This window comes from Aspergillus bombycis (assembly GCF_001792695.1).
Source record: "Aspergillus bombycis strain NRRL26010 chromosome Unknown contig00059, whole genome shotgun sequence".
Classification (NCBI taxonomy): Eukaryota; Fungi; Ascomycota; class Eurotiomycetes; order Eurotiales; family Aspergillaceae; genus Aspergillus; species Aspergillus bombycis.
In genome coordinates, this window is record NW_019170061.1 from 114,977 (window position 1) to 134,878 (window position 19,902).

At 50.7% G+C, this 19,902-nt stretch overlaps 9 protein-coding genes across 9 annotated transcripts; 1 reads left to right on the forward strand and 8 right to left on the reverse strand.

Moving 5' to 3' along the window:
- Window positions 1–87: 87 nt before the first annotated feature.
- On the reverse strand, window positions 88–1,598 carry ABOM_007036 (Zn(II)2Cys6 transcription factor domain-containing protein; the record flags this gene model as incomplete). The annotated part of the gene is made up of 3 exons (XM_022534165.1): window positions 88–921; window positions 980–1,318; window positions 1,380–1,598. The coding sequence occupies 3 exons, from the start codon at window positions 1,596–1,598 to the stop codon at window positions 88–90; spliced, it is 1,392 nt and encodes a 463-aa protein (XP_022387848.1).
- A 1,063-nt stretch (window positions 1,599–2,661) lies between these two features.
- ABOM_007037 (NudC domain-containing protein) lies at window positions 2,662–3,387 on the reverse strand (the record flags this gene model as incomplete). Its single annotated transcript, XM_022534166.1, has 3 exons — window positions 2,662–2,693; window positions 2,753–3,074; window positions 3,139–3,387. The coding sequence occupies 3 exons, from the start codon at window positions 3,385–3,387 to the stop codon at window positions 2,662–2,664; spliced, it is 603 nt and encodes a 200-aa protein (XP_022387847.1).
- A 734-nt stretch (window positions 3,388–4,121) lies between these two features.
- ABOM_007038 (uncharacterized protein) lies at window positions 4,122–6,680 on the reverse strand (the record flags this gene model as incomplete). The annotated part of the gene is made up of 1 exon (XM_022534167.1): window positions 4,122–6,680. One exon carries the CDS (start codon window positions 6,678–6,680, stop codon window positions 4,122–4,124), a length of 2,559 nt encoding a protein of 852 aa, XP_022387843.1.
- A 609-nt stretch (window positions 6,681–7,289) lies between these two features.
- ABOM_007039 (2-(3-amino-3-carboxypropyl)histidine synthase subunit 1/2) lies at window positions 7,290–9,002 on the reverse strand (the record flags this gene model as incomplete). Its single annotated transcript, XM_022534168.1, has 1 exon — window positions 7,290–9,002. One exon carries the CDS (start codon window positions 9,000–9,002, stop codon window positions 7,290–7,292), a length of 1,713 nt encoding a protein of 570 aa, XP_022387842.1.
- A 411-nt stretch (window positions 9,003–9,413) lies between these two features.
- Window positions 9,414–10,563, reverse strand: ABOM_007040 (maleylacetate reductase; the record flags this gene model as incomplete). The annotated part of the gene is made up of 3 exons (XM_022534169.1): window positions 9,414–9,674; window positions 9,788–9,960; window positions 10,035–10,563. The coding sequence occupies 3 exons, from the start codon at window positions 10,561–10,563 to the stop codon at window positions 9,414–9,416; spliced, it is 963 nt and encodes a 320-aa protein (XP_022387864.1).
- Window positions 10,564–11,253: 690 nt separating this feature from the next.
- ABOM_007041 (WD40 repeat domain-containing protein) lies at window positions 11,254–12,594 on the reverse strand (the record flags this gene model as incomplete). Its single annotated transcript, XM_022534170.1, has 2 exons — window positions 11,254–12,148; window positions 12,236–12,594. The coding sequence occupies 2 exons, from the start codon at window positions 12,592–12,594 to the stop codon at window positions 11,254–11,256; spliced, it is 1,254 nt and encodes a 417-aa protein (XP_022387918.1).
- A 535-nt stretch (window positions 12,595–13,129) lies between these two features.
- ABOM_007042 (glycoside hydrolase family 7 protein) lies at window positions 13,130–14,612 on the reverse strand (the record flags this gene model as incomplete). Its single annotated transcript, XM_022534171.1, has 3 exons — window positions 13,130–13,894; window positions 13,948–14,331; window positions 14,397–14,612. 3 exons carry the CDS (start codon window positions 14,610–14,612, stop codon window positions 13,130–13,132), a joined length of 1,365 nt encoding a protein of 454 aa, XP_022387841.1.
- Window positions 14,613–16,908: 2,296 nt separating this feature from the next.
- ABOM_007043 (alpha/beta fold hydrolase) lies at window positions 16,909–18,230 on the forward strand (the record flags this gene model as incomplete). The annotated part of the gene is made up of 2 exons (XM_022534172.1): window positions 16,909–17,318; window positions 17,408–18,230. 2 exons carry the CDS (start codon window positions 16,909–16,911, stop codon window positions 18,228–18,230), a joined length of 1,233 nt encoding a protein of 410 aa, XP_022387917.1.
- Window positions 18,231–18,449: 219 nt separating this feature from the next.
- ABOM_007044 (uncharacterized protein) lies at window positions 18,450–18,742 on the reverse strand (the record flags this gene model as incomplete). Its single annotated transcript, XM_022534173.1, has 2 exons — window positions 18,450–18,657; window positions 18,714–18,742. 2 exons carry the CDS (start codon window positions 18,740–18,742, stop codon window positions 18,450–18,452), a joined length of 237 nt encoding a protein of 78 aa, XP_022387916.1.
- Between the last annotated feature and the right edge of the window lie 1,160 nt (window positions 18,743–19,902).

Genomic DNA, 19,902 nt, shown 5'->3' on the forward strand with positions numbered 1-19,902 from the left:
ACTCTGAACACTCGAGCAAACACATTAACGCATGGAACACCAACCAGAAAGTCATAAGCCTCGACCAGTCTAGCCCTAGCAAGTACGTTACAACACCACCAAATCATACTGACACGCAATCTGCTCCTGCACATGCTTGAGTAAATACCCACAAGCCTGCGCCGGAAACTCCAGCAGATTAAGAATGCGCGGATCATCGCTCTCCTCCAGGTACATGCAGATCGCCACACACTCGGACCTGGCCCTCGTTTCCATCCACCAGATATCAAGATTTACTATCAGGGCCAGCCACCAGCTGAGGATAATCAGTGCAGGCGGGTCCTTCTTCAATAACTGGTCATAGTAGTCCGGTAGGAGCCGGCCCATGTAGTTTGTATAGTGGGTGAAAGTCTTGATGCTTCGCTCCAGGGAGAGCAATGGGGTTAGCATTCTCAGGGGCCAGTGGTAGGGGTTTGTTTCCTCAGTGGTGGTATCGTCTATACCGCAGATATCGGCGAGTTCCGGATGAAGGCCGATACGTCCGGCACGATGGTCGTCGTAGAGGGGGTTACCTTCGCGAGATCGCTTGAAGACGTCCCACCACATGCTTTGGGTCATCCAGGGGACCGTGAGCTCGAGGAGATAGCGCAGGCCGCTTTGGAGCATCAGCCAGTTGAGGGACTCGGGGTCGTCGGAGAAGACGAAGGAGCTGCGGGGGTTGTATTCTTCGAGACTGAAGGAGTGGATGGTCATTAGGAGACAGGCGGAGTAGAGGGGGTCCATATTGTGAGGGCCGACGGCGGTGGAGATCTCCTCGGAGTACTGGTTGATGGCCTTTTGCCAGTGGTATGCCTCCACCACCGTGTATGTCTTGTCTTCGGGGTAGATGCGGCGGAGATGGGATGTTGCTGCGCCGATGATGGCGTGCATGAGGAACGGTGACTGGGCCCGGTTAGCTTTTCGATGGCCTGCTGACTGGGGATATGGCAGGAACCCTGACATCGAACGCCAGCTGTATCATTTTGCCCCTCATCATGTTCTGGCTACGCTCGGAGCTGACAGTAGGGATCGTAGCTTGATGGAAATGGTGCAATGCTCGGATACTAGAAGACAGACGGCCATTTTTAGGCTTCAACCGTAGTAACTCGTCTAACTTGGACGAGACAGCAAGCAGCGACATTGTATATGCCGCTGATTCCTGCTCGGTCAAGCTCGGGACTTTGTCGATAAAGTAGGATATAACACCCTTGCTACGCGTAGAGCTAACTGGACCAGCGTCATAGCTGCAGTCAACTCCAAGCTTTTGGCACCGCAGACAATGGGGCTTAGTCTCGTCACACTAGGAGCCTTCAGCCCTGATTCCTTCGAATACAAGGAGTATGTATGAAAGTGGCGAGTACCTTAACTCTTCGTTGCTTGCATTTCACACATCCAGCGCGCGACTTCCGATGCGATCGACGGGCATGATAAACCTTCTCAGTGCCGTCTTCTACACCTGACGACTGGTATAGTGGCACACGAAATAGGCTCTTCCGGCCCTGTAAGGTGTCCAGGAGTGTTGCGGGGTGGGCGCTGTGGGACTGGTCTTTCCCAGTAGAGTCATCTGCAATAGCTGGCATCGCTTTTTATAACCAACTTCCAGCCGACGGCTTTATGATATATGTGTGTGTGTGTGTGGAAAAGTAGAGGACAGGTGCTGAAACTTGTTCCTCCTTTTCTCATCATAGACGGAACGAATGATTGTCCTTTGGGTGGATGTGAGAGGAATACGAGGACTCAGCCCCGTAGTCAGTGTCCCTACATCATGGAACAGTATTGAAGCTGTCCAAATCCTCATTGGCGTGAGACACACCGCCTTGAGCCACAAGAGAAAAACATAAATAGTTAATTGTAATCGTGGGCATTCCGTCTTATATGGCACATCTGGGGTATCCATCCGGACGGGCATGATGGATCCGGAAATTGTCCAACTGTACGGATAATAAAATGACAGGGATGAGATTTGACCATCTCCGAAGGGATCCAATGACTTGAACAATTGAAAATCCGAGTCGAATGCCTTAGACCATGCTCGATGCTTATTATTCATGCATAATTGCTTTCTTCAATCGCAAATTGTTCCTCGTAGAGTCGTAGGTATCGACTGCACCGTCTTCGGGTCTTGGCGCACAAACCGCTGCAAGTATTTGAAATGCATGGTGTCGAAGAGGAAAAGACATGAAATAGATGCTATGGGGTATATTAGCTCTGCATCAACTTTGTAAAATTTTGCTAGTTGCATTTCCTCTGGTATAGGCACGGTGGTTGGGGCTATATATGCTAATTTTCGCATTGACATGTTACCTACTGGTTCATCTCTGTGAATACGAGTGTGTTTGGAATAGTTCACAAGGTGAAGGACTAGACAGGAAGTCTCCGACCATAATGCCTTTGAAACAATGCACAACTGACACGAAGTATAGCACAAGAATCGCCGTTTGTCAAGTATAGTTATATGCCGCTAGTCCTAACCAGGTAGCTCTCGTATTCGGCCAACAGGAGCAACCCTCTTGATGTATCCTCGGAATTTTTATACATTAATATAGCCCATGTGCTTTTGACGAATCAAAAATTTGAATACTCATGTTCTTTTCGAAAAGGCTAATGCTCATTACTTCATACACAACTGGAATGGCCCATTAACTAGCCGATCTGCGCATTGGAGAAGTCCATCTCTGCATCGGAATGTCAGTAAGCCTTACGAGACCTTAAGCAAGATTGTGTCCAAACATACCCGGATGTTCCGCTTGGAACTTCTTCAGAAGATCCATCTTGCGCTGCTCATCGCTGCTAATGCCGCCGATTTCCTTCTGTCGCTGATCGTACATCATCTTCTCAACCATGGCCCTGGTCTCACCGTCCAAATCACTCAACTTCGATGACTCGGGTGTGATCTTACTGACGTCGATCTTGGGCGCAGAAGTCACCACATGCGGCCACCACTCGACCTTATTCACCTTGTCCAGATGAACCGCCACCTCCTTTCCAGGCGGTTGCGATGTCGTCTCCAGCGTCCATGAGCACTCATCAAGTATAACTGGGTGAGGAAAGTCTCCCTGTGAAACACTTAGCTATCCCATCCTCACTGCCCACCGATATCACTAGAAGAGCGTAGCCTACCTCGATAATAGGTTCCTGTCCCTTAACCGCCACCTTGATCTTAGTCTTGGTCAAAACCACATCCAGATCCCTTCCCCTAAGATTTCCCGGTACGGAAATCGTCACGTCCACGTCTTTGATTGTCTGCGTCCACTTGTATGGCAGCTTCGCTTGCTCGGCGTCTTCCTTCGCCTTGCGCTCCTTCTCCTCGCGCTCGCGGTCGGCCAGTTCGGCGGGGTTCGGATCGCGTTCAGCCTCGGCAGAAGACATGGTTGGGTTTGGGGTCTATGCGCTTGCTCGGACGTTTTGCCGTAAGTTGGCTGATGTTGGTGGTTAGTACCTGTGCTTGTTGCAGAGTGGGATGGCGGGGTAATGAATAGAAGTGGGTTTGCGGAGAGGATAGATGTACGCTTAGAATACCTTGATGGGTTTTGATAAAAGCGTTTTATATTTGTGAGTCTTCGGTGAACCGGCTACCGAGTGGATGTGACAGTACAGGAAAGAGATTCCAAGTGTTCGTTGTGATTGTTTGGACGTTTGTTCTCTCCGTTGGCGGGGCCGTTCCGCATGGAGCTCGAGCTTACTAGCCTCTTTCGGGTGCTTTTCTATTCTGGAAGCAATGTGGATATTTGAATACCATTCTGTAGATTATGCATTTTGCACATGTTTTTATTATGTCAAGAAATTTTTATAATATCATGTAATTCGATTGGGCTGGCTTGTTCATGGTAGCAAGCATCCCGATCTTCATAGGGTATTCGTAGTTAATCTGATATGCACTGTGTGAATAAATGGGGAGAAGAGAAAAGCATTATCATATATGTCCGTGAATAAGATAGGGTAGCATGTTAGTGAAAAGAATCAGGACTGGTAGCATCACTCGAGATCTCCCCTTGAAGGCCAGGGCAGTCAACACACCTGGCGGACCACTCAACTTAACCTCGGAATGGAGAGAATGCAAGATAGCAACGAACGTGAATAGCCTCATGCAGTCGGCTCTGCACTTACTCTATGCTATCGACCACGTCCTCCTCCGTGATAGGTCCCATCCAGGGTGAGCCGTCGAAGATGCGAACATGATGCGGGGATTGAGCATTCCGGTGAACATCTTCCACTTGCTCAACGGATACGCCCGGCTCCTCGACGGAGTTGAAGAATTGACCTGCATATTCTGCAACTTCGTTTGCCATCTTAGTCTCCAAGATCCCCTCCAGCATCTGCATGTCTTCCTTCCACCTTTGTTCCCTCCGTGCCTTTTCCTCTTCCAGTCGACGGCAGGTTCCGTCCTGCTCTCGAAGCTTGAGGCAGTTCGGGCACAGATAGTTTACCTCGCAGTATGAGCAGTTACATGGAGGATTGGCCTCAACGCAGTCCTGGCATACGTGCACCGAGCAGCTTGAGCACTCACGGAGGACACTACCACACCTCTGTCGTTGATCACCGACAGCTCGATACTGCGGGCAAAAGAACGATTGGCAGCCTTGCCACTTGGTCGAATCTGACTGTGATTCACAACCAATGGAGGAGCGTGATGAGGAACGGGACCGGTTCGAGTTCGAAATCGAAACACTCCTGAGTCGGCGGTGTACAAGAGAGATGGGTCCTGGCGGGTCGTCAGCGCCTTGCACAGTGTGGCTACCAACATCTGGGACGGCATCCGCAGGATTATCCTCGGTAAAGCTGCTTGCAGTAGAGTCAACAGCCCGGTGGGTCCTATATGGCAATGCAAATTCAGTTGATGAGCTCATGTAATGCGACGAAGCAAAAGCACTGGTGGTCTGTTGAGAGCTTGATCCGGGCCGATTTTGGATGGCCATCTTTTCGAGTGTAAGGTCGCGGTATCCACAGATACGTAGGCGGAGGCCTCGTAAATCATGTTCAATACATAATGGCTTCGAGCAACTTTTACAGTGTACCTTCCACTGGGGAGTATCATAACATTCCTGGCACAGGTTTCGAGGGCAAGCCGTGGGTTCTCGGTCTGGAGGCCCGAGCAACCATTTCATCATAGCTATATGTCCCGTTTCGAGTGTGTAGTCGGGTTTCCGTGGATCACCATAGGCATACTTGGGAAAAGTCTTACTCCACTCTTGCGCCGAGTATTCCAGGTCTTCCCAGCCCTGCCCACGGGGCAGAGGCGCTGCTCGCACCTGGTCTACATCCCGGTTAGGAGTTCCAATACTAATACCGCCTCCACCGGAAAAGATTGGTTCGGTACAACACCAGTGAAATTTCAGAACAGGGTGAGGAGGTGTGGTATTATGATTCAAGGTGTCGCTTTCAGAAATATTTTCCAAGGGGTCCAACATGAGGCAAGGCGAAGTGGTAGCCCCCGGCGCCCACCAGAAAGGTTGCTTAGACTCCCCTGATAGCGAGGAGGGACGTCGAGGGCGAACATAGGGCCGATCATAAGCACAACTTGCACAGAGCGTCTTACGACACCCAACACAGTGCATTAGAACACTACACTGTTCGCATCTCTCCGGAATCTCTTCGTAGCAGTTGTCGCAGCGGATATTTTCCACAAACCGCTTATGGCTCCAACGTGAATGGGCCGGAGATATTTTACCCTCGCCAAGGTCCCTGCCTTCTCCTGTCCCTAGGGCTTCACCATAGCAGCCAGTCTCCTCGTGTTCCCACAGCTTACCGTCTCTTTTGGGTGGACGGCTGCTGTGGTCTACCGGGCCAATCCAATTCTTCGATCGCCATAACCGGTCGAAAACCACCCAGACTTCCGCAGAGCCTTGCGGTACTCTCATGGAAACGTAGCCTCTCCTCCTATAGCATCTCCCGGCGGGGGTCGAACACCATGCGGTATCGGTCCAAATCCCTAGTTTATGGCAGAGGCTGACTAATTCATGGGTCGGCTCCGAGTCTGAATCCTTCCGAGTTAAAGAAGAGGAGAGGTAGGGCCTTCTTCGGTGATGTCGGCATCGATAGGTATACAGGCTTTTCAGCGCAAGACGCTTGGTAGATGAAGAGCTACCAATGCTTTTTTCCATATCGACATCATATTGAAGCCCAAACATTGTCAGATACGGAATGATATGGTATTTGAGGGAGACATTTTTACATCCCCGGACGGAGAGATGCTCTAGTGTTTCGCGCCGTGAATACAAGACAGTCGATATGAGTATCTGCCCAGACACCGCCGTATTATCCAACTCTAGACTCCTCAAACACGGACTGAACGGAACCACCACATTCATCAACAGCTGATCGAGAGCATAAGGCCGGGATTGCCGTGGCACCACCACTGGCTCCAGAGTCCCTGGTATGACAACCCGGAGGGGTGAAGAGGTACCTGAAGGGAAGAATAGACGAAACGACAAGTGCTTCCATGCTGTGGGATAGGATCTAAGAAAGGACCGGAGGTAGCGGGAAGTGTGGTAGAGTTTCAAAATGGAGTCTGTCGGGAGTTGAAGTAGCAGGGATTCAAGGAGAGGAGCATGAGTTGTAACAACTCGCTCGAAGGTTGAGAGAGAGCGTTGGACGGGGGTGAGCGACTGTTCCAGGGCGGAGTCAACCAGCACCTGCTGATTATGAGCGGCGCTATCGGCCATGCTTTCAGGTGCTTAGTTCTCCTATGGACTGGCGGTCAGATCGTGAGTGAGAGATGTAGCAGCGTGGCTTATTGCCTTTGTCTTTTCGTCTGTCGGTCACGCTGTGGCTGTTGCTGTTGCTGCCGCTGAAGGTCAAAGTGACGCGAGGTCGCGAGCACAGCGGAGATTGCGGAAGATGCAGCGCATCATAGGGAGAAAAGAAGGAGGGCGACACAGCGCAAGGAGGGCGGTATAGACTCAGGAGTTGGACATCATGCGAGGCCATCAAAGGGAGAATAGGATACGATAATACTGGCCGATGAGTGGCTTTGACAACTCACAATTGGGACAAAAACCAACGGCCTTACGGCCGGCAAACTGCCCGCTTGCATCATGTGATAGGTCGACTCCAAAAGACTCTGCTCATTTTTGCGACCTTCCCTATTCGAGCAGTGAAGATACTTCAACTATTTAATAAATAATCCAGAGGCCCTGAACCTCAACAGGGTTGAATACTATTTGGTCGATCTATGGAGGAATAACCCTTTTTCTTTCCATTTTCAGGGGTTGGCCTTCAATAACATAGGGTATATAATATAGTTCATCAATCCAATGGATCTCCCGGGAAGTTTAGTGCCGGGCTATTGAATCGCCCACTGTATATCCCCTTGCAATGCCCTTGCGCCCTTCTACCACCAGCGTATCATCGGGGGCGTCCTCTTCATATTGAATATCGAAATCACTCCCCAACCCCTTCCACGTCCGTTGCGACCGAAGAAATTCTGCCCCTGGGGAGAAGGTCCCGCCGATCATAGCCAAATCCCCTTTGGCCCGTTTGGCTAGTGCTCGAGCAGCAGACGGCCCACTAGCTGCTGATGCCGCATCCTGTGCTGAAGCTGAAACGCGGGGTGCAGGATTCCGCATCGGCCTCGAGTGCGAGACATATCGGCCGGTGCGCAGATCGAACTCAGGTGGTGCAGATTCGGATTCCGACATATCCTCTTCCTCATCAGCGGTCACACCATTCGACAATGGAGTCTCATCCTCGACTTCCCGGTTAGGTTGATTAAGAACGCTCTGGAAGTCACTCTGCCAGGCTCCGGTCCAGATACGCTCGGCATCCCCCTGGAGAGCAAGCTCCAGCTCAAACGGGGTGATCACCGGCTTCCAGAAATCTTTGCTATCAACTAAGGAACTCTCCCAGCAACCGATGACCACCCAACCATCAATCTCACTGAAATTAGCCACCTTAGCTGCGTTCAACTTCCCCACCACAAACATATAACTCTTCTTGCCAGCTTCCGCGAGTTTTTGCTTCACATGTTCTACGATATGTAGATAGTTCTTCACACTGAGCGTATTGACTAAAATCCCGAAGATTGGTGCAGTGCTGAGACGGGTCAAGGTGGCATATCGACGCCGCAAAGCGATCGCGGTCGATGCAGGCAAAGGCTTGACGTTTTCGTTTTTGGGGTCATCTGTGGGATATATGTGGATTGAAGCTACGCGAGACGCCAGCGTCATGAGGAGAGCCGTGGGGGGGTCTGAAATGTGGAAAAGCTGCCATTCTGATAATGAATCAGGAGTCTCGCGAACCGAGTCTGGCACGGTTCGATTGGGAATCGCAGATGATGGGTTGTGGACCAAATCAGTAGCAAACAGGTTGGTGTAACCTTCATTCACAAGTCGTGAGTACACCGCAGGAATATGGTCGGTGTATGTCACGTCAGCCGCGAGGATGACCTTTGTGGTAGGGTCAGGGTAGGTCTCTTGAAAAGCGCGAACGACTGGGTCGATGGGAAGAGGTTTGTGTGTGAAAACGTAGATCACCGGTAGTCTAGACGTTGGAGACAGGCATGAGCGGCCATAGTGCACGACGACATCTGCATTGACATGCTCCGCGGCCACCTCGTCGACGCAGCAAGTTCCGTAGGACGTATCGGCTAAGATATACAATTTTGGCGACGTCTCCATAGTGTCCGCCATATTGAGTTGAGAAACCGAATGGGCTAGGCCATCCTGCTCTGCAGTAGCACTCGCTCCATCTTTCTGCGTGTGAGAAAGATTGCTGTCCGTAGCGTTGCGCTTGTCCAAACCACGGCTAAGCAATTGAAACACCCGTGGTGCATCCGGAAGCATGTCATCGGGGAACTGAAGAGCAATTCGCTTATAACGAGCCTCTCGGATCTCCTTCAACGTGCGGTCAATATCATAAGTGATTGATAGCTCCTCATCCGACAACGTGCGCGGTGCCTCTTGTGTAGTAGTGATGGATTCTGTGGCCTCGAGAATACGATCATCGGGGGTTGACAGCACGGGGGCTGCTGCCATTTCGGTAGCCATCTCGAGATATTGAAGATATCAGCAATGTAATAGATAACAAGGGCAAACTATGTTGAACTAAGGGAGATCGTGGAGATGGCGGGGTTTGAAATTGTTGTGGATTTTTTTTCGCGATTTTGGGAGAACAAAAAAGTCACCCCACTTCACCCCGCCATTATTTCCGTACAAGAGCCAATGGCGCGGATGCCAATTACTGATGTTATATACATGAGAGGCGATGCCTTCCCCCTTTGACTTTATACTTTTTTCATTCATAGTATTTCTGTCCTAGTGGGATGGTCGATCGATAATGAGCAAATAAAATTTTACCATTGTTAGAAACGTATCATTTTTTGGTATGTAGGCAGGTAAGATAGCCTAACTATCAGATACACATGCAATAGTTGCGTGCTGTATAGAAGGCTCTCTAACCTACAAATCTGCCCGTGCTGGTTCCCCAGCCCAAACACGTCGGATTAATTCCCGGATTGGTGCGCGCTCGATCTCCCGAGGGTTCCAGTAGGGGTTGCTAACAGCAATATCCGCTGCCTTGTCGATATCTTCCTCCTTCATGCCAAAGTCCTTAAGGCCTCGCTTGACTTGCAATTTGGACAGCAAGATATTTAGGCCCTGGATAGCATCTCCATTACTATCGGGAAGTGCTTCAGCTAGCTTCTTCATTGCCTCTGGAATCTTCGGCGCGTTGTAAGAGATTGCATGGGGTAACACTGCTGTATGTGTCTCTGCATGGGGCAAGTTGAAACTGCCACCCAACGTATGGCATAGTTTATGGTGGATAGACATACCCACACTACCAAGACAGGTCCCGCAGAGCCAAGCACCATATAGAGCCGACGCCTGGCAGATTGAGATGTGGGGTTCTCGACAATTTCAGGAAGGGCTGATGCTAGTGCACGGGTACCCTCGGCGGCCATCAAGTTGATGACGGGGTTAGTATTGCGGGCATAGAGTGCTTCGACTAGTCATATGAAAACCGTTGAGCTTTCAACATCATATAATGGTCAGAACAGTAGCAGATTCTCAAGGACTCACCGGCATGAGCAATAGCATTCACACCACTAGTAGCACTCATTGCTGGTGGCAATGTCATAGTAAGGTCGACATCGTAAATGACAGTTCCAGGAAGGATTTTAGGATCTGAACGTGTCTTCTTCAAACCATCGGCCGTCTCGCCCAAGATAGGGGTCATTTCACTTCCCGCATAGGTGGTTGGAATGCAAATGTGAGGCATGCCCGTACGGATGCTGATAGCTTTCCCCAGCCCGATGGTGCTTCCACCGCCGATAGAGATGACCAAATCAGCATTCTGAGACTTCGCATACTCGAGAGCCTTTTCTGTAATGTGTGTAGGAGTGTGCATTGTAGCCTCAGTAAAGATACCGGCTACCTTGCCCTTGAGGACATCCTTGACCTTCTCCGCTTGGCTGATCTGCTGTGGCGTTGACAACACCAGCGGAGCCTTCAGATTGAGTCTAGAGATCTCATCGGGGAGTTTCTGGAGAGTACCACTGCCGAAGACGACTCGCCCAGGGTTCGCGTTATATTCGAATGCATCCATCATAAGAGCTTGTTCTGCCTTTGTGACGTTGGAAGAAGATGGAAGTCACAGCGGGACAGTCAATGGGGAACAAATCGGCTTTATATCTAGTTGGTGCTACTTGTGTAGGAACTGGCGGTCGACCGATATAAATATCGAGACGCTTATGGGCTAGAGGAGGCTTTGATCATCATGAATAATCTCCCTGCACCCCACACCCCACCAGTAGTAGGAGACGGTCCTGCAAACAACCGTCAGGCAAATGCCTTTGCCGTGGGTCCCCTTCGCGGATTTCTCGGCAGCTGCTGCTCTGATCGCTTCCGGGGAGGCCGATTTATAAGGAAGAAGGACGGCGGAGTTCCTCACATCGGAAATCCCCCGTCCAGTGCCAAATCGACCAAACGTCACATGGTCAAGTGGGCTAAATTTGTTACTAGACCCAAAGGATCGAAATTGACGTCAGGTTCAATCCTGTAGAGAATACTTGCCCATATTGACATATAAATCGTTTGGTTAAACCGACTAAGTTACATACTATAAGAATGATGCAAGTGTTCCGACTTTGCAGCTCACAGCCCTTCCCCAATCTAAAAGGTTTCTTCCCATAGAAAACTCCCCACGCTATGCATTCCGCTGTGCAGTCCGCTCCTCGCATTTGTTTCCTACAAGCCAATTCCCTTCGTGCAGGTATGAATATCAGGAGGAGCGACAGGATCAATCAAGATCATAGAACGCCATGACGTGTTGACCGCCGCTGCGATCCTTGCCCTTGCCCTTCTTCCGTTGTCTCTTCGCTTCGTCGGCCCGCCGACGTTCTCCATCGCTATCGTCCGATTCATCATCATCGTCATCGTCGCTGTCTTCATCACTGTCTCCAAGCATGTGCTTTTCACCAGCGCTAGCGCCATTTGCCCCAGATCCGACTGCTTCATGCCAAACCTTGACCACCTGTCCACCACCACTGACCATACGTCCTTCCACATCGAATCCTAGACCGACAACACCCTCCGTTTCATCGTGCATGACCTCTGACACAGCTCTGTTCTGGCCAATCCTGACGAACTTAACACCACCACTTCCGAGACCAACCGCGACCATCTTGCCCTTTCCAAGCTCATCAGGGACCATCGCGAGAGTTTCGAGAGACTCTCCTTCCCCGCCGCTTCGCTGAACGTAGATGCGCTCGTCCTGATCGTCCCAAGCACCCTTTTCCCAAAGGGTCAGGACTCCACCGGAGCCACCCACAATCACCTTTTCGCCGCGGCTTGTCCCAGTCGTGGCCAAGCCACCGACATACACGGAGCTGACCAATTCTTCTTCCTGGTCCTCACTTCGCACTAGTACTCCTCGTCGTAGATCCGTCACGGCCAATGTAGTACCACCAGTTGAGACCCATTGTTTGCTAAATCCCGAGGTACTGGTATCCGATGCAGGCAATGGGGTAATAGACGAGATGTAATCATCGTGAGGGTGATGTGTCTGTTGTGGCCGGGCCGAGACGCGGGAAAACGGAAGGCGAAGGTCATAGAGATGCAGTGCGCTCGAGTCAGTAGCGAGAAGGAGGGTTTGGGGGGAAAGCGCATGGATGACGGTTGGGGCATCAACAGAGCTGCAGAACAAAGACGAGTCAATGCAAATCCTCCACTAACAGGTTGTCCCACGAAACTATATATATATCGGCCATTATTGGACTCACCCGTCTTTCTCCGGGGGAATTGCAATCTTATTTTCCACCACACCGGTCTCTGCCTTTGCAGCTTTAACCAATCCATCTGTTCCGGCGGAGTACAACGATTCACCATCAAGTCCAAAGGTCAGACACCGACAGCTGCCTTTATGTCTTCTCGTCCTCCACATCGTATCAATATGTCCCCGGCCATTTCGCGACGAGGAAGTCGACGCCTGGTCGTCGTCACTGTCCACTTCTTCGGACGGAAGACGGAAGGTTTCGACATGACCGGTGGCAAGCCCAACGGAGACAATTGGTTCCTTGGGATGTATAGCCTGCGCGAATAAATCCGCGGAAAGCGGTAATGTGCAAACTGTGTCAAACATGGCGATGCAATGAAGAAATGAAGGGTCACCAATCTTCCCTTTTTTTCCCCTTCGGAGCTCTTGGATAAAGCTCGGATCGATTTCCCGCTCGAGAAAGTGCGGGCCGATGGATCTTCCGCAGGCCGTTCCAACTGTAATTTATATATATTCACTCTTCGGGTCGATCATCGACTACTCAACATACTATCTACTGCTAGTTACCAGGATTGGTGCTACAATAGTTTGCACAATGTGGATAAAAAAAAAAAAAGGCAATGAAACACTCTGTCTCGTCAATTTGTCCTAATTGAATACAGACGAAGAAAAGAACGCGATTCACAGAGAATGTCCTAATAAAATCGAGTGGAACCCCCTGATTCTGCCGAGCAGAATCAAGGCAAACAGAAGTGAAGAAAAGAACAAAGTATAGAGATATGCGTCCTTGCGAGGGCCTCTATCCAGCACATCTTTTTCCCATGCTATGTACATGTCTTGCTCAATGTTCCCAATGCCACACCTAACAAGGCTAGCCTTGACTGCCCTTAAATTCTAGCACTTAGGCTGGAGCGTCGAAAGTAGAGCCGATCGGACCAAACTTGATGTTAGAGTAGGTCACTGTGGCACTGCCGTGCGCCGACTCGACCTTCTCAGGGTCACCGGCGTGTTGCTCGCAGGTGCCACGAGCGACACCGGGGGTGCTTGCGTCAGCGTCTTCTGGGTAGCTGCTGTCCAGCCACATCATGCTGGCATAGTGGTCATCCCAGATACTGAGGGTCAGGACCATGGAGGACAAGGCGTTGCCCATACCCTGGAGTCCGCCGTGCTGCGTGAAGATGTCGTCATCGCCGAATGCCGTCTTCTGAGCAGTGCAGAAGTCGGTGGTGATCGAGTTACCAGTGACACCTTCAACGTTCGACGCGGCATTGGCGATGACCTTACCGCCCTGCACGTAGAAACGCTTGATCTCCGACAAGGCGCCTGACTCGGTGCCGTCGGCAGTGATGAATTGGGTCACCACGGTAACAGGGGAGGAAGAGTCGACGAGCTGGCCGGGGCCATAGAAAGATTCATTACCCATGCGGTAAGCGTTGAAGTCACAACCATCAGGGTCGCAAGTTCCTCCATAACGATCCCCGGAGTAAGTTCCTCCACAAGCGTCACCTTCACACATGGTCTGAGTGGTATCATCGCAAGGATGGGGTGTGTAGGCCGTGGAGATGCTGTTGGCTTCCCAGATATCCATCTCGGGGCAGCAGGAACCGTGGCCACCAACACCGGCATTCTTGTCGCTGTCGGAAGGCGTCCATCCTTCCACGTTGGCCTGATTTCCATTGTTATTCTCTTGAGCCGAAAATATTAGGACGTATTTCTTACCTGGCCGTTGATGAACTTCAAGTCTCGTGGGCACTGGGAATCACAGTAGCCAGTTCCATACTTGGCACCAGCCTTGTTGGTTGGGTTCTTGGCGACACCGCCGTCGGCGTCCATGGCGACGAAGTAAACGGCACCGTTCAAGCCACAAGGAAGCTGGGAAGCGTCAACATCAAAAGTGAACTCATTGTTCAAGAGATTGAACGTCTGGTATGACTCTTCGTCTGCCATCAGGTACAGACGAGAGCCGATATTGGCGCCGGTGACAAACTGGAGGGACAAGGCATCGCCGCTGGTGGTAACACCGTAAGTGCCCTCATAGTCAGCTCCATCCAGAGCACAGTTGGAAGCGCAGGCTTCGTTATCAGGGCAGAGGCTGGCATCCCACTTTGTTGGTCCAGTCAGTCAGGTCTATATGTCCCTTCGGGATAGACGTAAAAATGGGAACTCACAGTGTTGCCAGTGTAACAGTTAGTAGAGCCATCAACAGAGTGCAGCCAACGCCAGTTGGAATCGAGCACAACAGAGCCTTTCTGCTCGGTGCAACTGCCACCAGCAGCACACTTTTGCCAGGTCAAAGAAGGGTGAGTTTCCGCCGTCAAAGTTCCAGCCTGCTGGGCCTGGACGGCAGTCCAAAAGGCAGAGAAGAGAAGTGCACGTTGATGCATTGCGGGTGCTCTATGGAAAGAGAGAATGGATTGAACTGATTGTTTTTTGTTGCCTGTCCTGCAGAGATGATGTTCTGACCTTGAGGAGGAGGCGTCGGGCCTTTATATAACCTGTCTGCGATCAGAATTTAGGAGAGAAACACCCTGGCGTTCATTTCGGAAAAATTCCTATACGAAGCCCTATCCATACTAGCCGGTGCAACGGACCGTGATGCCGCTGAAATGACCGTTTCATAGAGATTGGGGAAGCCATGCAGGAACCGCCGGCATCACATGAGCATATTGCTGTTGAGGTACAGCCAAGAGTGGATCCTACAGTGTACATGACATAGGTGTGTAATGAACATTTGAGGACTGTTGGCGCATAAGGACTGTAGTTGGTCTGAGACCGTAACGGAGCATGCTCCGAAATAATGAATTAAGCGATGGCCTCAACAGGTCCGGTTAGAGAATTACAGGAAGGGGAAGAACTACGTCCCTTGTTAATTTCGAAGACTGTCGGCAGGGCGAGGAATCATGATACATGCGTTCCGGGTTGACCTTCTGATCGAAAGAGGCTAGCAAGAACTATACACGGAGATATATCCTACTACCAAAAGCTCGGTTTGATTAGAGGCCCAGGGAGGAGTGACGTACGAAGCTGGCGCCCTATCCCAACCGGACAGGTGAATGTCTTCTTCACGATTGTCGCCCCGGCTGGTCCGGGCCATTCCTCCTTTGCCGGAGACTAGGCATTTGTGGTAACCTCAACCGGGGTGTAGTGTATCTAATCTCAGTTCTAGTCCTTGTTTTGGAAGTCGATCGACAAGACGAAACTCCCTATTAACGTGGGTAAGGATGAGGTGGTATGATGTGCACCGATTGGTTGTGATGCAGATTCTGAAGCATTGAGTGTTTAGATGAAGGATTGACCCATCATTAAACGCCCTGGATCAACCCTGCCGATCGTCGGAATGCGGGGGAGAAGATCCGTCAATGAGATCAAGCCTCGCGCTGCCCTTGACCTGTCGGCACTGTTGTTCGTGGAATTGTGGCTGCCAGATGCGCCCGGGAACTTGGCATATCGTGGCTAATGCAACTGGTCACTCTCATCCAACCAATATCCAAGCTTCTGGTCATTTATGGCGTCGGCTCTGAGCGCTTCGGGTGTTCTTCGATCAAGGCATGGTTGCAGAGTCCGGGTCTTGGAACACATAGGCGACAGCAGCCCTCCGTGCCGTTCTCGTAACTAGAACATCTCACGGTGCATAAGTGATATGCAGCTAGTATTTTCGGTAATTACCCGCAACAGTTATCCCTGTAGAACCCCATCTCTGGAGCAATATGGTTCCTTCCCTGATGTCTCCAGACGGAGACATCTTTCGAGACAGCCAGGCTGACCTGATTAGTAGCTGATAGGCTGTGGGGCGGGTACCTTGCAGATCGTTTCCCCATCCATCCCTTCTTCTGCCTGATATTCGGCGGCTGTCATATCAGAAGACTTTCATATTTAGCCGGGATTCTGGTCCCAAAATGACCGGACGGAAGGTTCGTCCGTATCACCAACAAGGTCAATGCCACCATCCTATCGCTTAGACGGAGGGGAGAGAAGAATAATGAAAGGACCCCCTCGTTGGGTTATTGTGGAAGTTCATCGTCGACACTTCGATCCGATATGCCCTGTCGGGGTTCCATAGATGGTCTTGTCCTCTCGCCTGATTCTTTTTACTTACTCTATGTCTACAAGTGGGCTGTAGCTCTGCCTGCGAGCATTCCACTTGATTGCCCCATTTCTATGAGCCCTGCATCCTTTGGCCCGATCCTCCATATATCTCTAACAGGAGCCCGGTACATCACTTAGAGCCGTCTATGGGATAAGTCCGATCTCTAGAAGGATTATAATATAAGGTAATATAAGGGAACCATTGGAATGTGATGGGAATATTCTGCATATGTCCTTTCGCTTCTTTGGTATCTACTCCGAGTATATCAACATGAGGGGATAAGAAAAAAAACAAAAAGAGGGAGCCTCAGGCCGACGAACCTCGGCTTAACGGCAGCCCCACTGGTCAGATGGTTAAGTTATCAATAGTCAGCCTCGAAAAGGAAAGACGCAGCCGCGACGGACCCTCGGCATTTCTCTTCATTCTTCCTTCATGAATCATTCCCATCTACGGCGTTTTATACATACATACATACATACATTCATTCATTCATTTATTCCTTGAGAACCAGTTGATTTCTTTGTGGGTTGAAACTATAGACGAAAATAGATATATACTACTTAGACATAGTGGATAAAGGGAACCCTGGCATCATGGCATGGTATAGCCAGACTATCGATGTTCTTCGCGATTCAGTTGGGAACCACTGCGCCCAACTTCCCGTGCTTGCTGCGACAGGGGCCTCGTTGACTGTGGGGCTCCTTTTGCGCTCGCTTCTCACGGAGCAGCGTCCCCAAGGTTCTGTACTTCGTTGCCCCCGAGTCATAGCCTCGTCCGCGTCAGATGCAGAGAACGAGAACGGTGAAATTCCTCTCCCAAACGATGTGCTCCCGGGGGCCCGTGATGTGTCAACTCCGTATGGGTCGATGCGAGTGTATGAATGGGGTCCAGTAGATGGACCGAAGGTCTTGTTCGTCCATGGTATCACTACACCGTGCATTGCCCTAGGTGGAGTGGCGCATGCTTTGGCAGAACAAGGATGTCGAGTTATGCTATTCGACTTGTAAGTAGCCTATTGGTCCATAGCTCTGTCTGAACCTTAAAGAGATAACCGTCCTTCGCTTGCTTTCTTATCTGATACATGACGACCAGGTTTGGAAGAGGCTACTCGGATTGCCCGTCCGACCTCCCCCAGGACGATCGGCTCTTTGCAACCCAAATATTGCTTGCTTTGAACACATCTTCAGTGTCATGGACGGGAGCTGGTAGTGGTAAATTTAACCTAGTTGGCTACTCTCTGGGAGGAGGGATAGCAGCATCCTTTGCGTCATTCTTCCCTCAGTTGCTTTCTTCGCTGGTTTTGCTTGCCCCGGCGGGCTTGATACGTGACTCTCAGATCAGCTTTCAGTCACGGCTCCTTTATTCCCGCGGCCTCATCCCTGAACGTGTTTTGGGTTTTCTTGTCGGCCGTCGTCTCCGTGCGGGCCCACTCACTACTCCGAGACCCAAATCCCAAAAGATTAACGCCGCGGATGCATTGACCGAGGAACTTCCCTCACAAGGAGGCGCCAACACCCAGCTGTTGTCTCGAGCGTATCCGCATGTTACTGTGCCCGGAGCTGTTAAATGGCAAGTTAACTGCCACGCTGGCTTCGTTCATGCTTTCATGTCCAGCATGCAACACGGGCCGATATTACAGCAGCGCCAACGGGAATCATGGGAGCGCCTCGGTGAATTCCTATCTACTCAGAGTAAACTATCACCCGAAGAGCAGCAGGATAACGGTCTCCCAAGTGACAAAGTGATTATCATGTGTGGCGAGCATGACTCAGTTATTGTCAAGGACGAACTCGTCCCAGATGCCACATCCGCTCTTCAGGGCAACGTGGTATTCAAATACTTCAATGCGGGGCACGAGTTCCCCAGTACAAAATATGATGACGTAGCACACGCCTTAATGGAAGTGTTACATTGATAACTGCCTCGGAGCTGGACTATATGACAGGGAAACCCGTTCTTCCTCGTTGGCCTGAAGGGCCTGTCATTTGTCCCGGGTATGCGGCCTTTGTATGTTTCCGGGCATCGGGCTCTGTTATGATTGTCCATCCTGATAGACTTGTACATAGAATGCCCTCTGTGGCCTTTTGGACCCCTAATTTTGGTTATGCTTGGAATATAGAGTAAATTTCCGTGTTCATTTTTTCAAGATTTCGTCTGTCGCGTCGAGTTGACTTGAGAGTCGTGATACATGATTAGACCGGTCTTGCATTCGCGCGCGAGCAAAGTAAGGCTCATCTGCAGCGGGTGACTGTGAAAATCGATCGACCACGCTGTTCCTGCTTCCGTCCGGTACATGGCTCAGATCTCCTGCACTGAGACCCTTGTTCATGCCGTTCGGAACTCTGCTTCGAGCATAAAAGTCAGGATTATGGCCGTATGAATGGACAAGGAGTCTTACTTGGTGTGCTGTTTGCTTGCAGAAGACATTGTGGGTAAAACTCAAGCTATGCCACCGGCCTGTACTAAAATAAAGTGATAGTTGTGTAACGGTACGCCAAAACGAGTATTATGGCGTTCGAGAGAAGATTGTTCGGTTGTGTGTGTTTCGCTGGCCGTCGCAATAGAGAAAAAACCGGAGAGTTCAATAACGAGCTGGAGTGGTAGGAGTTGTGGTTTTTCTATATGTGAGGTTTTGTGCTGTTGCTGACCGTGTGAATTTGCTAGGGACAAGCATGGAAGGACTATGAGTTTATATACCTCCTTGAGGTAACCATATCCCGCAACTGCTTACAAAGGGAGCCCGACGGTTGTGATACAAGAATAGAAAGAAGAAATCTCCACGATAGCTTAACTCGGAATCGACGAAAATGACTACTCGATGGCGGGTGAGTGACGCAGAGATGGGGATCTTCGGCTTGACTGCATTTTTGGACATCGTATCTCTAACCGTTCACCTGGAACTGCCCCGATGATTATCTTCATTTGCTTTGACCGGAGAACCAAGCCTGTTTAGGTCCGCCACATGGTGAGATGGGGCTCTGCCCTGCATATGCTTTAGCAGCCCACTTAAAGGGACCCACCAAGGCATTGCCATGACGGAAACTACAAAATTAGTTTCACGGGCCCTAGCCCCAGAAGAGGCTGGTTTGCCGATGATCATCTGGCGGCAGGGAGTTGAAACTGGGATATGAAGTAAGACTGGTGCCAAGTTGGGGCAGAGTTGGATACGGAATGGACATTCTGGGGAACCCATGACCGACAGGTAACAGGCGCATCAGCCGAGGAGGAAGCGTTCTCCCCCATCCTTTCGGTATGCAATTCTGGGTCCAGTAAGGCTAAGCGAACTATGGGGTAAGGAAGGTCTTCATGATGAACGCCAAAGTGTCGTCATCGGGTGTGTGAACCGTGAAAGAAGGGGCAAAGCGCTGAAACGCCGAGATCAGATCAGGACTCGGCAATCAAGATGGAAAGCTTCGTCACGAGTCTAGACCTGTTCACGTAGGGAAGGGGGTCAGCAACGAACCGTTTGAAGCTTGGACTGAGATCGAACGGACGTGGGCCCAACGTGGTTGATTGCTCCAGGGGACTGATCATGCACTGCCACAGCTGATACCTGTCTCTGTGATTTTCTAACCCAGTACCCACTG